Source organism: Misgurnus anguillicaudatus, chromosome 25, assembly GCF_027580225.2.
Source record: "Misgurnus anguillicaudatus chromosome 25, ASM2758022v2, whole genome shotgun sequence".
Classification (NCBI taxonomy): Eukaryota; Metazoa; Chordata; class Actinopteri; order Cypriniformes; family Cobitidae; genus Misgurnus; species Misgurnus anguillicaudatus.
Genome location: NC_073361.2, coordinates 23,997,587 through 24,015,852, shown reverse-complemented (window position 1 = coordinate 24,015,852; position 18,266 = coordinate 23,997,587). Strand labels below are relative to the sequence as shown.

The 18,266-nt window shown below is 39.7% G+C and overlaps 1 protein-coding gene across 3 annotated transcripts in view; it reads left to right on the top strand.

The window, feature by feature from the left end:
• pld1b (phospholipase D1b) overlaps positions 1-18,266 on the top strand; it is a 180,245-nt gene that overhangs the window by 19,260 nt on the left and 142,719 nt on the right. For 2 of the 3 annotated variants that reach the window (XM_073863688.1, XM_073863689.1), the window contains exons 16-22: positions 1,907-2,035; positions 2,336-2,454; positions 3,352-3,465; positions 3,544-3,654; positions 3,892-3,984; positions 4,855-4,964; positions 5,983-6,032. In XM_073863688.1, coding sequence (XP_073719789.1) covers positions 1,907-2,035; positions 2,336-2,454; positions 3,352-3,465; positions 3,544-3,654; positions 3,892-3,984; positions 4,855-4,964; positions 5,983-6,032 — 726 coding nt within the window. The remainder of the gene's footprint in view (positions 1-1,906; positions 2,036-2,335; positions 2,455-3,351; positions 3,466-3,543; positions 3,655-3,891; positions 3,985-4,854; positions 4,965-5,982; positions 6,033-18,266) is intronic. The other variant, XM_073863690.1, reaches the window with a different exon arrangement.

Below are 18,266 nucleotides of genomic sequence, written 5' to 3'. Positions count from 1 at the left end.
TAGTGTAGGATCATATCATAACATTTGTAGCCTTTTAAGCACACGTGCTAAACTGTTCACTTAAATGCTTATATCTTCTGTATGTGAGTGTTGATTCATACCAAAATGCTTTTTTGCATATTTTTGTTTGACACATGAAAACGTCTCTGGTTACTTATGTAACTGTTGTCCCCTGAGAAGGGAACGAGACGCTGCGTCTCCCTTGCCATACTTCCTGCATCCCTGTAACGCCGTCTTTGGCAATATTTCAGATAGTGATATACTTCCTGGCTCCTCCGTCAACCTGTCTTTGTCGTTAAGCCTCGCCATTGGTTGAATTTGATATACACATTCAGACGCACTTACCCCTGGAGGCGTCCCCAAAGTGTCACCGCAGTGACGCAGCGCGAGTTCCCTCAAAAGGGAACTGTAACAATGTATCTTAAAGGGTAACATGATGTAACCTTGCTCTCACTTGAAATGTGTCCCCACATTTAGTCCTTGAATTTGAGGGTATTGGACCTGGTAGTCCTTGAAAGGTCCTTGAATTAAAAGTTAGTTAAGGTGTGGGAACCCTGAATAAGTTAAAGTCATTTTTTTGTCCTACATAATGTATAGAGCATTCTGTGAAAATAACCTTGATATCTTTTAAATTATTAACTCAATCAATATTAATCAAATTTGATGGATGCTCTTAATCTTACATTTACATTATGAAACTTTTACCGACAGGGTCACGGTTAAGTTAATTAATTGTTACTTTATATAGATGTGATATTAAAATGCATTATCGTAAGGATCCATTTTAAATTAAATGTAGTTGTGCTCATGAAATCATGCTGGGACACTTGCATATCGTTTTTTTTGGAGTTGATTATTCTTAAATGATGAACAAAACTAATTAGTGTCATATTAGCTCTAAACGGTGTTTACGATTGTAAGAATGCCCCTTTTTCATAGGCTTTTCTAACAGTATTTGCAGCCGGCAAAATTTGATCCCTCTTAAAAGGATTGAGCTGAGGGTGTCCATGCCCTCCTGTTTGTGTCCCAGCGGTAAGAATCCAGCTCGGGTGATATGTTTCAGGTTGCATCTCTGTGAAACGTTGCCCCCACTTTAGATTCATGATCTGGATTAACTTGAACAGATTTACAGTAGATCTGTACTGTATGAAGAGAAGTCAAATGTTATTACTGTTGCTTATCACGGGGCACACTTTTCACTATGTGGTTTGCATGCCCAAAACTTTATTTTTCATATTCCCAGATAAGTAACAACCAAAAAGGTCAATGCTTGCAAATTCAAATGTAATATTTGCTAGTTTGAATCGATGTGATCTTTTTAGTTCTGCCATTTAAAGGGACACTCCACTTTTTTTGAAAATATGCCAATTTTCCAGCTCCCTTAGAGATAAACATTCAGCTGATCTCCTGGTCTGGCGTTGGCACTTTTGGCATGGTTTGGCATAGTCCGTTGAATCTGATTAGACCATTGGCATCACGCTAAAAAACAACCAAAAGGTTTCCACATTTTTCCCATTCAAAACTTGACTCTTCTGTAGTTATATCGTGTACTAAGACTAACTACAGAAGAGTCAAGTTTTAAATAGGAAAAATATCCAAACTCTTTGGTTATTTTTGAGCGTGATGCTAATGGTCTAATTAGATTCAATAAATTATGCTAAGCTATGCTAAAAGTGGTAGCGCCAGACCCGAAAATCAGCTGAATGGATTCCAAAAAGGTAAAAATCTAATTTACAATAAAAATTTGCATATTTTCAAAAAAAGTGGAGTGTCCCTTTAAATAAATTAGTTTTTTTTTTTTGGTTTTGCTGTGTCCTTAATTTGCGGTTTTGTGAATACCACTCATGTGGCTGTGTTTTTTTGTACATTATTGCTGAATGTCTTTTTATCTCAATGTTCTAATCAGCAGCAGAAGCCGCCCAGGTTCTTGAGGAAGACGTCATAGGGCTGATGGGAAACACACGTTTCTGGCATGGCAAGGATTACTGTAACTTTGTACATAAAGACTGGATCCAGCTGGACAAACCTTTCGATGGTAAATCACTGCTTTCAGTTTAAGAAGATAAAGAATATCAAGATTTTTTTGCATTTATAACACTTAGTGCCATAAATGCAATGTTAATACCAATAGATGAAAACATTGGCATTTAAATTTGACAGTAAAGTCTAATTTAAATGCCAATGTTTTTATCGATTGGTAACATAAATGTAATTGTTGATGGTAACTAATATATAATATTTTATTATATACATATTTTATATACTGTACATCATCGTTTATATATACTTATGTTGTAAGTGTTTAATAATTATTTTTTTCATGCTGTTTTTACAGACTTCATTGACAGGCACATAACTCCCAGAATGCCTTGGCATGACATCTCCTCTGTGGTTCATGGGAAAGCAGCCAGAGATGTTGCACGGCACTTCATACAGCGCTGGAATTTCACCAAGGTGAGAAAGCCGACACAATCATTTCATTTATGCCCCAGCACCATGTATCCTCATTCCCTACTATAACTTTTTGATGTTTCTATGTGGGTTGTTGATGCATACCACATAATGCACGTAATGTGCATGGGTATTTTTATCTACATCAAGATTTTAGGTTTCATTTTGAAGTGTGGTGAGCTGTAAAGTTTCTGGAAACATTTCATCTTAAAATATTTCACTATTTTTAATCACCCTTACCTTAATTTTTTTTATTAATCACTAGCTGAATAGTCAGATGGTATGACAAAATAAATGAGCAATTACAAAAAATTTTTTTTAACTTTACTTATATCTCAGATATCAATATTTGGTGGTTTTAACACCGAGGCGAGGTCTCTTTTTCAAACTTTTTTTTTGCATAGTTACTGTAAGTGCGGCTTTCAGAAGTGTCACATCCATAACAGAAAATGTCACATCCGTAATGTTGTTTATTCTTCATAAATGCGCATAAGAATTAATATTATTTATTCTTTGAAGTGCTTCCATTATTGCTTTTGGTTTGTGCATTTTACTTTACAGAATTCCTCCAAAGTATGTTGTCTCCTATAAACGTGTCATATTTTGTCACATCCATAACACAAATACATTTCCCTTACCTAAAATAAGAATCACAGTTATAGACTGATATTTTTTCTGATTCTTTGGGATTATCAGGGGTTTAGGAAAATATAAACACATGTATATATTGATAATAAATACATTCCCTGAGAAATTATAATTGAATTTTGACTGAAAATGTCACATCCATAAAACTGGAATTGCTCTATTGTTAAATGTATAGAAACATTCTGTGTAGTCTCTTTATGAATATCAAACATAAAAGCTGTTTTTGATTATTTATTTACATTTGACTCTCAGATCATGAAGCCCAAATACAGGTCCCTCTCGTACCCGTATCTTCTTCCTAAATCTCACACGACTGGAAATGAGATCAAGTATCAGGTTCCTGGATGCACGCAGGCTAATGTACAGGTAGGGGTTTTATCTAAATGTCAGTAACAGACATATAATGTACAGTTATAATCCTTTATAATCTGTCTTTCTGCTCAGGTGTTGCGTTCTGCCGCAGACTGGTCAGCAGGGATAAAATATCACGAGGAGTCGATTCATACGGCTTATATCAATGCAATTGCACGCAGCAAACATTATATCTACATTGAGGTTTGTAGCATAAATATTTATTTGTTATATAGTATTGGTTGCTTGTAATAGGCTGTATGCAGTCAAATACGGTAAAACATATTTCATCACCAGAAATTTAAAAAAAATTTAATTGACGTCACATGACTTCTGCAGAAAACAGTTACATACTAGGAAGTATTGCATAACGATGTCTCAATGGAGAAAATAAAAACTTTGTTCTTTATACAAGTTAAGATTGAATTTTCTGTCTTACAGAACCAGTTCTTCATAAGCTGCGCAGACAACAAAGTTGTTCAAAATAAAATCGGAGACGCCATCGCCCAGAGAATCATTAAAGCTTATCGGGAGTTAGGTTCAAAAACTCAATTCCTTCCCTTTGTCTTCAATACAAATAACACACCTTGAAAGCATTCCTTACAAAAACTTTCCTGTTTAAAATCAAACATTTAAGCTTGTAACACACCTTTGATACACACAGACACATTACTTCATTAATGACAAACTTGTAAATCAGAATGATGTATATGACATGTTTAATTTAGATTTGTTAAAAGACAAAAAAGGTATTCTTTGATGGTAAAAGAATAACCAGATACAAAAAAGGAAGGAATGTGTCAATGTGTCATCACCACAAGCAAGCATCTTATGTAAATGCCACATAAGAAATGTGTCTAACAGAGCTTTGAATCATACAAATGCATTAGCTGACTTAAAGGCGGAGTCCAGGATGTTTGAAAAACGCTTTGGAAAAGGAGACGGGCCGACTACCAAAACACACTTATAGCCAATCAGCAGTAAGGAGCGTGTCTACTAACCGACATCCTTGCCGGGTTGCGTATGTGTGGGGCGGGTCTATCAACAGAAGGTCCAGATTCTATTGCGGTAGGGGCGTGTTTGTTTAGGTGATTTCAAATATCAACATTGGCTGTCAAACATCATGGACTCCGCCTTTAACATTTACATTTATGCGTTTATGCAACCTACAGTGCATTGAAGGTATACATTTTCTGTAAGTGTGAACCCTGGGTGTCGAACCCATGACCTTTGGGCCACTAATGTAATGCACTTCCAATTAAAAATGTAGTTTTTCCACACTCCTAATAGAAAGGCATCATACAAAACAATAACATTTCTCATGTACTTCCTCATACAATGTTTCCATTCAACTTCCTGTTTTATTTTTTCCCTCTCTTGTTTTTGTATGGGGTTCACAGGGAGGATAAAAAGTACCGCGTTTATGTGGTGACTCCTCTGCTTCCTGGTTTTGAGGGGAATATCAACACGGGGGGAGGCAGTGCCATACAAGCCATACTGCACTTCAATTACAGGTAACACTTGATGTATTTCATTTTCCTTTTTTTTTTATCAAAATTTAGTTACTGGGTAATTTTCCACCCTGACAATTACCATATAGTGCTGTTTTTGGCAAGAATTGTATAATATGTTTAAAATGCTTTAGTAAGGTATTAGGTACATCCAGTAGGTTGTTACCAGACAGGGTGATTATGAGTAAATGATTGGACACAAAATCTTGATTAAAATTATTTTGGCAGGTTACTGTAAGTATTTGTTTATGTTGGCATGAGAAAAGAGACAGTAGAGTGATACATTAATCATATTAGCAGTACCGGTCAAAGTGTCTCGTGGTACCCGGACGAGTGGTGTGTTATCAGTTTAGCGGTTGTTGTCAGAAGATAACAAACTTTGAAACGATGTGACTCATCAAAAAGTATTCTGGTTTAAACACATACTGTAGTATATTTCATAATATTGGTTGTTATACATGTTAGGTTAAATAAATGCTTTCTGGTTTGACACAAGAGGAAGTTTTGAATTATGAAAGTTTCAATATGTTTTCATAGTTTCATAGTACAAAGATCAAGGAACATATATTTGCTCGTAATATGACCTTCTTTAAACCACAATATGTTCACAGCCACAAACCCGAGTAGTTAGTAACATGCCTATAGGCAGTGCGATTACAGTAATCTCTGTGTGACAAAATATAACATAACTCAACAATCAATTCTGCCCTACAAAGGCTAAGAGCAGTAACTACGCAAACACTGAAACCGAGAAAAATGCCCTTTACACCAGCCAGACAGTCAAACATGTTACTGCAATTTTGGCGCATGCGTTCCATTGAAATGGGACAAAATTGAACCAGGAGACTTTTTCACAAGACACAACAGATCTCACAAAGCCCATTTCAAACCTAAACTCAATCTTGACCAATTACGTAGTTACTGCGCTTTGGCTTTGTAGGGCAGAATTGAGAGTGTTCGTTTGGACTTTGTTCTGATTGACTTGTATTTCTCAAAATTATTGTATCTTTTGTTTTCACAGGACCATGAACAGAGGAGATTGCTCCATTATATCACAACTGAAGAGAGAAAGTAAGTGCACTGATTATATATAAACGCCATAAAAGTTTTTTTTCTGTGAAGAAAGCGATTCTGTTTGTTGTGACAGTCCTTTCTAAACTCAAACAGCCAATTTCTTGGCTTTGAAAGTGTAGGACTGGTGCCCTATAGAGACAGAGCGCAGCGCGTCATAACCTAAAAACCACGCCCACCGGGGGCGGGGCAATCCATCCGTCTCCATTGACTTTGTATTGCGAGAGGCTGCCTCCTTGTCATTTCTGGCTTATAACAAATAACAGAATAATGCCTAAAAGATAACAAGCCAAAACACCCAGAAATACGTTTTTATAAGCTGTCGACCCCAAAAACTGAGCGTTTAAAGACACAAAAGTGGAAACAGGCAACTTTTCATAGTACTACTGCGCCCACTAGGAGGAAACGTAGTCAGCGATCCACTTTTTTCTCCTTAAAGGCTGAGTTTTACGGCTCGACAGCTTATAAAAACTTATTTCTGGATTTTTTGGCTTGTTAGCTGTACATATTGTCACACAGCAGCTTTAAGGCATTATTCTGTTTTTAAGTTTTATCTGTAAATAAGTTTTTATAAACTGTCGACCCCAAAAAACGAGCGTTTAAAGACACAAAAGTGGAAACAGGCAACTTTTCATAGTACTCTTATTAGTAGAACTGCGCCCATAAGGGGGAAACGTAGTCGGCGATCCACTTTTTTCTCCTTAAAGGTGCTCTAAGCGAATTCACGCGTTTTAGACAATAAAACATTTTTTGTTACAAACAGCAAACATCTCACTATCTGCTTGCAACCTGACCGCTGATCAAACTGTAAAAAAACGCGATCTCTGTAGACAGCCCAGGCTCCACAAACGGCAATAACAACACAGTGGCCAAACCTAGCACCACGAAACATAACAAAGTGTTCCAGCCAATAAACGACAAGAAGGATTTGGGGGTGGGGGTTGGTCGCGTTCATGAAAGCACGGAAGGGAGGGGGAGGAGTTAGCTATGCTCCGTTTGTTTGAAAACAGTTCAAACATCAACAAAAAGTGATGTCGCACAGATTTGCTTAGAGCGCCTTTAAAGGCTGGGTTTTACGGTTCGACAGCTTATAAAAACTTATTTCTGGTTTTTTTGGCTTGTTAGCTTACATCTTGTCATACAGCTTTTAGGCATTATTCTGTTTTTTGTTATAAGCCAGAAATGACAAGGAGGCGGCCTCTCACAATACAAAGTCAATGGAGGCGGTTGGATTGTTTTCCCACCCGGTGGGCGGGGTTTTCGGGTTTGCATAACTGCGCTGTGTCTCTATTGCTAGGGCCAGGTGGAATCTGCTGACTTTTTTTGCTTTTTCTGTGGAACTTTTTTTGAAAAATCTGCGGAATGATTTTAAATGTTTTTAGAAGATATTCTAGAATTTTAGCTATAAATATAATAAAATTGCATCTTAAATAATTACTTTTTAAAGGCTTACAATGAAAATGAATACATCTGAATTAAACTGGACCAACATTAACCAGATAAAGTGCAGGTCAAGATATAATTATATTTTGTATAAAATGACATATATTATTGTTTATAGTGTTATATATTATAGCAGAATAAAAAAGATTGTGTTAATAGGTTCTCATTATGAACTAAGCACATATGATGATAATTTCATCATTTTTACAATGAAATGTAAACTTTATATTATACATAACAAGAGCATTCGTCTTGTAAACGGATTTGAAATGATGATGTGCTGAGTGCTGACTGTCGCGTCACATAGACATAGAGTCAAGTGAGATCTGCTTAACTCAGCGGTAAGTTTTATTTTATCTCAAATGGTTAGTGCTCTCTATCATTAAAAACAATCACAGCAAACGGCACGCGCAGGGTTTATGTACTTGTCAATGCCGCTCACAGACGGTTACTGGTCACAAACACGCTCAAGCGCGGTGTATGTGTGCTTGTCAATTACAGGCATTAAATCTGTTTGGCCCTGCCTATTACTTATAGATATTGTATATTTATATATTTCTTGGGTTTCAATCATAAAGGAGCTTTCCAAGAAGATGAGCAGGCAAACAAGTATTTCTTGTTGCTCTACCCTATTACCCATAATGTCTCTAGGCTTCCCATCCCCAAACTGGACAATTAACAGCACAGTTGAGTCCTGTATTATAAAACAGGTTTGCTCCAACAGCAGCCCACGAGATGTTTATTCCCCAGATCGATGTCTTAAAGACATTAAAATGCAACAGTGTTCTCTAGTGGTTACATGAGTGATTGCCATAGACGGACTTAGTTATTGTGTTTTAAATATTTCAGTACAGATCAGCACACAGTATGGGTGTTTTATCTGGCACCATCTTTTTTTTTTTTTAATTTTTATTGGAAAGGAAGTTGTAGACTAACTGTGGGGTGGAGAATGGTCTTCCTGCACCCATTAACCTCGTTGTGTGAGAACAGGAGTGAAGTTTCCTGGTGTGTTTGAATTATCCAGCATGTCTTTGGTGTTGTGTTGCATCTCTGCTTTATCTCAGCAGATACAGATCGCTGTTCTAGAAATGCACTAGTTGTTCTTGTTTGTGGGTTTATAGTTGGTGCTTTGGCGCTTCTTGTGTTTGAATTGGGAATTTATACAGTAAGTAGCCTACTTCTGGTTTAAGTATGTATGTGTTTACCTTAAAGAGATCTGTGGACTAGACTAGTGCACTCCAAAGGATTGACAAAATTCACATTTAGAAGATATAAGCATTCAAAACATTCAGTCTCTCACCTCTGTTAATACAGATCAACAATTTTATGACATCATAGCTGCCCCTCATTAGTGTGACGAAATGCATTTGACTGTTTTAAATGGATGAGGAGCCACCCAGTATGTCCTTCACAACTTCCTGTTTTAGTAGAAATTACGCGACTTCGGCTAGTTTGGATACAGCTAGCTCCGAAATCTCAAGATGTTGGGTTACGTTAAGGATTAGGAAGAAAACATCGTTTCTGGCTAGATGGGATACACCCCTTACAGAAAAACCAAGTTTTTCACATTTGATCATGTGAACAACATCAATTTCACATGTGAAAAAACACGTGATCACATGTGAAATGTGCTTTGGACCATTTTTTGTTTGAATCCCTTGTAAAACACATGTGAAATACATGTGATCAAATGTGCATTATGTAGTGACAATTTTTTTACATTTGCCACATGTGATCCACTGATTTCACATGGGATTCACACAACAATGTTCCAAAAACACATTTCACATGTAAATTTGCACATGTGAAATTCTTGTAACTTTTCTGTATGCCTAAATAGATAGGATTAGGGTTAAAACCATTGTCATCGAGGGAGATTTCACGAAATTTTGCTGTATTCCTTCTAGCCACATCCAAATTAAGCCAACAAAGCTGCACATTTTAATGCGTGGTTTCGCCAGTCATTATTAGGGCCCGAGCACCGAGGAGCAGGCCAGAATGGCCTGCACCGAAAGGTGCGAAGCCCTATTGTTTTTGCTCGGATTATTATTAGGGCCCGAGCACCGAGGAGCAGGCCAGAATGGCCTGCACCGAAAGGTGCGAAGCCCTATTGTTTTTGCTCGAATTTATTATTTTTAGGGCCCGAGCACCGAGGAGCAGGCCAGAATGGCCTGCACCGAAAGGTGCGAAGCCCTATTGTTTTTGCTCGAATTTATTATTTTTTTTTTTTTTTTTTTTTTTTTTTTTATTATTTTTATATTTTTTAACACTTTTGGGCATTTTGGGTGCCTAAACATACTCGAAAACTCTTGAAATTTGGCACAGACGTCAAAGTCGTCCGTCATTGCGAACGGGCAAAGGCTGGAATACGGGCGTGGCACAGGGGCTCTGTAGCGCCCCCTGTAATGCAAAAAAAAACATTGGTGCACAGATCGGGCAAACATGTACGCACATGTAGGAGAGTTGGTACGAATATAGATCTCATCGACCCGAACAACTTTCGCCCTCTAACATTTAAGCTCCGCCCAACAGGAAGTCTGCCATTTTGGATTGTTTCAAAAATGCATGCGGTGAACTTTTAAATACTCCTTCTAGGGGATTCATGGGATTGACACCAAACGTGGTGATCATGATGTCAAGACATTGTACTTGCTAAATTGCAAAGGGATTTTTGATATCTCGAACGGTTCTGCCATGGCGAGGTGACAAAATCATGGCGAATTTAGAGAAACAGGAAGTGTCTAATATCTATGGCAAAAAATATCTTATTGTGATGCCATGCGGGGTGTTTGTTTGTCTGATGATTCCGATCGCATCGATGTGCCTATTGTGACTCCCGGGTATAGCGCCACCACCAGGCGCCAGGAAGTGTGTCAGTCATGAACTTTTAAATACTTCTCCTAGGGAATTCATACGATTGACACCAAACGTGGTGAAGATGATGCTGAGACATTGGACTTGCTAAATTGCGAAGGGATTTTTGATATCTCGAACGGTGTTGCCATGGCGAGGCGACAAATTTATGGCGAATTCAGAGAAACAGCAGGTGTCTAATATCTAAAGCAAAAAATGTCTTATTGGGATGAAAAGCAGTGTGTATGTTCGGCCAAGGATTCCGATCGCATCGATGTGCCTATTGTGAGTCTCGGGTATAGCGCCACCACCAGGCGCCAGGAAGTGTGACAGTCACAAAAGGTGGATTTTTTGACAGTTGCATGCGGTTAACTTTTAAATACTCCTCCTAGGATTTTCATGCGATTGACACCAAAAGTGGTCAACATGATGCTGAGACATTGTAGATGATAAATTGCGAAGGGATTTTTGATTTCTCGAATGCTGCTCCATTGGCAACACGTCAAATTTTACTTTCATTTTCAGGCATATTTAAGCACTTGGCATGCACTTTGAGTGCCTTAACATGCTCGAAAACACCGGGAATTTGGCACAGACCTCAAAGTCGTCAGCCATTAGGACGGGGCAAACGCTGGAACATGGCCGTGGCAGTAGGGCTCTGTAGTGCCCCCTATAATGCAAAAAAATTATTGGTGCACAAATCTGGCAAACATGTACGCACATGTACGAGAGTTGGTACGTATATATATCCCATCGACACGAACAACTTTCACAATCAAACCTATTAGCTCCGCCCAACAGGAAGTCGGCCATTTTGGATGGTTTAAAAATGCATACAGTGAACTTTTGAATACTCCTTCTAGGGGATTCATGGGATTGACACCAAACGTGGTGATCATGATGTCAAGACATTGTACTTGCTAAATTGTGAAGGGATTTTTAATATCTCGAACGGTTCTGTCATGGCGAGGCGACAAATTCATGGCGAAATCAGAGAAACAGGAAGTGTCTAATATCTAAGGTAAAAAATATCTTATTGTGATGCCATGCAGGGTGTTTGTTCGTCTGAAGATTCTGATCGCATCGATGTGCCTATTGTGAGTCTCGGGTATAGCGCCACCACCAGGCGCCAGGAAGTGTTGCAGTCACAAAGGTTGATTTTTTTGACAGTTCCATGTGATGTTCTTTTAAATACTCCTCCTAGAATGTTTATGCGATTGACACTAAAAGTGGTCAACATGATGCTGAGACATTGTAGATGCTAAATTGCGAAGGGATTTTTGATATCTCTAACGCTGTTCCCATGGCAACGCCCCAAACTTTACTTTTATATCAGGCATATTTAGGGCTCTTGGCATGCTTAGATTAACCTAAAAGTTGGCACACACATGAGAGTTTTCGGCTGTTAAGTGTTGACAAAAAGGTCAGATAAAGGCGTGTCTATTTAGTGGCTCACTAGTGCCCCCGTTTGTCTAAAATGTGGGGTTTCTTTTACCTTCAGAACCCAAATAGGTCAGTAGAAACATGAAATAGTCCACTGATATTTACCCACTTGATGCACGTGTCCACTGTGCATTGTTTTCTCGGAGGCACCGTATAGCGGTAAAAAAAACGTGCGAGGGCCCGCCATCGCTGCTTGCAGCTATATTTTTTTTTTTTATTTTTTTTTTTTTTTTTATTTTTTTTTTTTTTAACACTTTTGGGCATTTTGGGTGCCTTAACATACTCGAAAACTCTTGAAATTTGGCACAGACGTTGGAGTCGTCTGTCATTGCGAACAGACAAGGGCTGGAACACAGGCGTGGCAGGGGGGCTCTGTAGCGCCCCCTGTAATGCAAAAACAAACAGTAGTGCGCAGATCGGGCAAACATGTACGCACATTTACGAAAGTTGGTACACATATAGATCTCATCGACCCGAACAACTTTCGCCCTCTAACATTTTAGCTCCGCCCAACAGGAAGTCCGCCATTTTGGATTGTTTAAAAAATGCATGCGGTGAACTTTTGAATACTCCTCCGAGGGGATACATGGGATTGACTCCAAACGTGGTGATCATGATGTCAAGACATTGTACTTGCTAAATTGCGAAGGGATTTTTGATATCTCGAACGGTTCCGCCATGGCGAGGCGACGAATTCATGGCGAATTCAGAGAAACAGGAAGTGTCTAATATCTGAGGCAAAAAATATCTTATTGTGATGCCATGCGGGATGTTTGTTCGTCTAAAGATTCCGATCGCATCGATGTGCCTATTGTGACTCCCGGGTATAGCGCCACCACCAGGCGCCAGGAAGTGTGTCAGTCACAAAGGTGATTTTTTTTCACAGTTCCATGCGATGTTCTTTTAAATACTCCTTCTAGGATTTTCATGCGATTGTTACCAAAAGTGGTCAACATGATGCCGAGACATTGTAGATGATAAATTGCGAAGGAATTTTTGATATCTCAAACGCTGTTCCCATGGCAACCTGTCAAACTTTACTTTCGTTTTTAAGGCATATTTAAGCCTTACATCTGCATGCGGTAAACTTTTAAATACTCCTCCTGAGGAAATAATGTGATTGACTCCAGAAGTGGTCAACATAATGGTGAGACATTGTAGATGATAAATTGCGAAGGGATTTTTGATATCTCAAACGCTGTTCCCATGGCAACGCGTCAAACTTTGCTTTCACTTTCCAGCATATTTAAGGCTGACTGTTACATGCTGTGAACCTTTAAATACTCCTCGTATGGGATTCATGCGATTGACACGAGAAGTGGTCAACATGATGCCGAGACATTGTAGATGATAAATTGCGAAGGAATTTTTGACATCTCGAACGCTGTTCCCATGGCAACGCGTCAAACGTTACTTTAATTTCAGGCATGTTTAAGGCTCTTGGCGTGCTTAGTTGAACTTTATATTTGGCACACACATCAGAGTTTTCGGCTGTTAAGTGTTGACAAAAACGTCAGATAAAGGCGTGTCTATTTAGTGGCTGACTAGCACCCCCGTTTGTCTAAAATATGGGGTTTCTTTTACCTACAGTACCTAAATGGGTCAGTAGCAACATTAAATAGCCCACTGATATTTTACCGACTTGATGCCCTTGCCCGCCGTGCATCGTTTTCTCGGACGCACCGTGTAGCGGTAAAAAAACGTGCGAGGGCCCGCCATCGCTGCTTGCAGCTATATTTTTAGGGCCCGAGCACCGAGGAGCAGGCCAGAATGGCCTGCACCGAAAGGTGCGAAGCCCTATTGTTTTTGCTCGAATTTATTATTTTTTTTTTTATTTTTATTTTTAGGGCCCGAGCACACAAGTGTGAGGACCCTATTGTTTTTGCTCCGTTTATTATTATTATTAGGGCCCGAGCACACAAGTGTGAGGACCCTATTGTTTTTGCTCCGTTTATTATTATTATTAGGGCCCGAGCACACCAGGGTGCGAGGACCCTATTGTTTTTGCTCGGTTTATTATTATTATTATTATTATTATTATTAGGGCCCGAGCACCGAGGAGCAGGCCAGAATGGCCTGCACCGTGGGTGCAAAGCCCTATTGTTTTTGCTTCGTTTATTATTATTATTATTATTATTATTATTATTATTATTATTATATTCCGAAATGAATCGCATTTTTGAAGGCCTAAACATACCCGAAAACTCATGAAAATTTGCACACGCGTCAGAAGTGGCGAAAATTTACATGTAGTATAGGCGTCAGAAGTGGGCGTGTAGAAATGGCTCGATAGCGCCACCTGCAAAATTTCAAGAGAACAGCCCCCCCACTACGAAAAACGTACAGATACGAAATTTGGTAGGATCATCTAGCACCCCAAGACCTACAAAAAAGTCTCTTGGAGCGAAGCTCTAAACCCCACAGGAAGTCGGCCATTTTGAATTTTTTCTGTCATTTTTTGACATTTCCAAGCGTCGTACTTTAACGAACTCCTCCTAGAGATTTAATCCGATCATTATCATATTTGGTCAGTCTCATCTAAAGGCCTTTGCGATGCTAAATTGCGGAGATCTTGACTTTTTGCTGGAGGGTGTGTCCGTGGCGGCCTGCCAAAGTTTGGCATTTTCGCCATGAAACAGGAAGTTGTTATAACTCAGGCATACAATGTCCAATCTGCCACAAACTTCACATGTTTGATAAGAGTCTTGGCCTGAACACATTTTAATGCCAATATTCAACATCAGTCATAGCGCCACCTAGAGGTAGCAGGAAATGCCATGTTTTACTCTGTGATTTACTGCTCTTAGAGATTTAATCAAATCATCATCATATTTGGTCAGACTGATGTTAAGCCCTTTGCGGTGATAAATTGCGAAGATCTTGACTTTTCGTTGAAGGGCGTGTCCGTGGCAGCCTGGCAAAGTGTGATATTTCGCCATGAAACAGGAAGCTGTTGTAATTCAGGCATACATTATCCAATCTGCCCGCGACTTCACAAGTTTGATAAGGGTCCCGGCCTGAACACGTCAATATAACAATAATCAGGTACCGCCATAGCGCCACCTGCTGCACACAGGCGGTGTGGCACATCAGTTTCCCTTTGAATATCCACCTGTATTTATCCACTTTAAATCATACCCCCCTGGTTTACTGCTTTACTAATGCCATAGGGTAGCGGTGCACATGCGTGCGAGGGCCCTTCCATCACTGCTTGCAGCTTTAATTAGGGCCCGAGCACACAAGTGTGAGGACCCTATTGTTTTTGCTCCGTTTATTATTATTATTATTATTATTAGGGCCCGAGCACACCAGTGTGAGGACCCTATTGTTTTTGCTCGGTTTATTATTATTATTATTATTATTATTATTATTATTCCGTTTCTTCTCCAAAGTGAATCGCATTTTTGAGGGCCTAAACATACTCGAAAACTCATGAAATTTTGCAAACACGTCAGAAGTGGCGAAAATTTACATGTGGCATAGGCGCCAGAAGTGGGCGTGTAGAAATGGCTCAATAGCGCCACCTGCAAAATTTCAAAAGAACAGCCCCCCCACTACGAAAAACGTACAGATACGAAATTTGGTAGGATCATGTATCACCCCAAGACCTACAAAAAAGTCTCTTGGAGTGAAGCTCTAAACCCCACAGGAAGTCGGTCATTTAGATTTTTCGCTGTGATATCTGTGCAAATTTTGTCATTTCCAGCCTTCGTACTTTAACGAACTCCTCCTAGAGATTTTATCAGATCGTCATCATATTTGGTCAGTCTTATCTAAAGGCCTTTGCAATGTTAAATTGCGGAGATCTTGACTTTTCGTTGGAGGGTGTGTCTGTGGCAGCCTGCCAAATTTCGTTGTTTTCGCCATGAAACAGGAAGTGGCTCTAACTCAGTCATACAATGTCCAATCTGCCCCACGCTTCACATGTTTGATAAGGGTCTTGACCTGAACACATTTCAATGCCAATATTCAGCTTCAGTCATAGCGCCACCTACAGGTAGCAGGAAATGCCATGTTTTATGCTGTGATTTACTGCTCTTAGAGATTTAATAAAATCATCATCATATTTGGTCAGACTAATCTTAAGCCCTTTGCGATGATAAATAGTGAAGATCTTGACTTTTCGTTGAAGGGCATGTCTGTGGCAGCCTGGCTAAGTGTATTGTTTCGCCATGAAACATGAAGCTGTTGTAATTCAGGCATACATTTTTCGATCTGGCCCAGACTTCACACGTTTGTTAAGGGTCCCGGCCTGAACACATCAATATAACAATAATCAGGTACAGTCATAGCGCCACCTACTGCACACAGGCGTTGTGGTACATCAATTTTCCTTTAAATATCCACCTATATTTACCCATTTTAATTTATATCCCCCTGGTTCACTACTTTACTAATGCCATAGGGTAGCGGTGCACATGCGTGCGAGGGCCCTTCCATCGCTGCTTGCAGCTTTAATTAGGGCCCGAGCACACAAGTGTGAGGACCCTATTGTTTTTGCTCCGTTTATTATTATTATTATTTATTCTTCTTCTTCTCCAAAGTGAATCGCATTTTTGAGAGGCGAAACATGCTCGAAAACTCATGAAATTTTGCACACATGTCAGGAGTGGCGAAAATTTACATGTGGCATAGGCGCCAGAAGTGGGCGTGTAGAAATGGCTCGATAGCGCCACCTGCAAAATTTCAAGAGAACAGCCCCCCCACTACGAAAAACGTACAGATACGAAATTTGGTAGGATCATCTATCACCCCAAGACCTACAAAAAAGTCTCTTGGAGCGAAGCTCTAAACCCAACAGGAAGTCCGCCATTTTGAATTTTTGCCTTGATTTTTGTGCAATTTTGGTCATTTCCAGCCTTCATACTTTAACGAACTCCTCCTACAGATTTAATCCGATCATCGTCATATTTGGTCAATCTCATCTAAAGGCCTTTGCGATGTTAAATTGCGGAGATCTTGACTTTTCGTCAGAGGGTGTGTCCGTGGCGGCCTGACAAATTTCGGCATTTTCGCCATGAAACAGGAAGTGGCTCTAACTCAGGCATACAATGTCCAATCTGCCCCACGCTTCATACGTTTGATAAGGGTCTTGGCCTGAACACATTTCAATGCCAATATTCAACTTCACTCATAGCGCCACCTAGAGGTAGGAGGAAATACCATGTTTTATGCTCTGATTTACTGCTCTTAGAGATTTAATCAAATCATCATCATATTTGGTCTGACTGATGTTAAGCCCTTTAACTTGATAAATTGCGAAGATCTTGACTTTTCGTTGAAGGGCGTGTCCGTGGCAGCCTGGCAAAGTGTGATGTTTCGCCATGAAACAGGAAGTTGTTATAACTCAGGCATACAATGTCCGATCTGCCCCTGACTTCACACGTTTGATAAGGGTCCTGGCCTGAACACATCAACATGGCATAATTCAGTAACACCCATAGCGCCACCTAGAGGCAGCAGGAAATACCATGTTTTACGCTGTGATTTACTGCTCTTAGATATTTAACCATATCAACATCATATTTCACCAGTGTAATCTCAAGACCTTGTGTGATGATAAAAAGCAACGACCTTGACTTTTCATTAAAGGGCGTGTCCGTGGTGGCCTCGCAAAGTATCGGTAAATGAATCGCATTTTTGACAGGCTAAACAAGCCCAAAAAGTCATAAAACGTTGCACACATGTCAGAAGTGGCGAAAATTTACATGTGGCATAGGCGCCAGAAGTGGGCGTATAGAAATGGCTCGATAGCGCCACCTGCAAAATTTCAAGCGAACAGCCCCCCCGCTACGAAAAATGTACAGATACGAAATTTGGTAGGATCATCTATCACCCCAAGACCTACAAAAAAGTCTCTTGGAGCGAAGCTCTAAACCCCACAGGAAGTCGGCCATTTTGAATTTTTGCCTTGATTTTTGTGCAAATTTGGTCATTTCCAGGCTTCATACTGCAACAAACTCCTCCTACAGATTTAATCCGATCATCGTCATATTTGGTCGGTCTTATCTAAAGGCCTTTGCGATGCTAAATTGCAGAGATCTTGACTTTTCGTTGGAGGGTGTGTCCGTGGCGGGCTGCCAAATTTCGGCGTTTTCGCCATGAAACAGGAAGTGGCTCTAACTCAGGTATACAATGTCCAATCTGCCCCACGCTTCACATGTTTGATTAGGGTCTTGGCCTGAACACATTTCAATGCCAATATTCAGCTTCAGTCATAGCGCCACCTAGAGGTAGCAGGAAATACCATGTTTTACGCTATGATTTACTGCTCTTAGAGATTTAATCAAATCATCATCATATTTGGTTAGATTGATGTAAAGCCCTCTGCGGTGATAAATTGTGAATATCTTGACTTTTCGTTGAAGGGCGTGTCCGTGGCGGCCTGGCAAAGTGTGATGTTTTGCCATGAAACAGGAAGCTGTTGTAATTCAGACATACATTGTTCGATCTGCCCCAGACTTCACATGTTTGATAAGGTTCTTGCCTGAACAC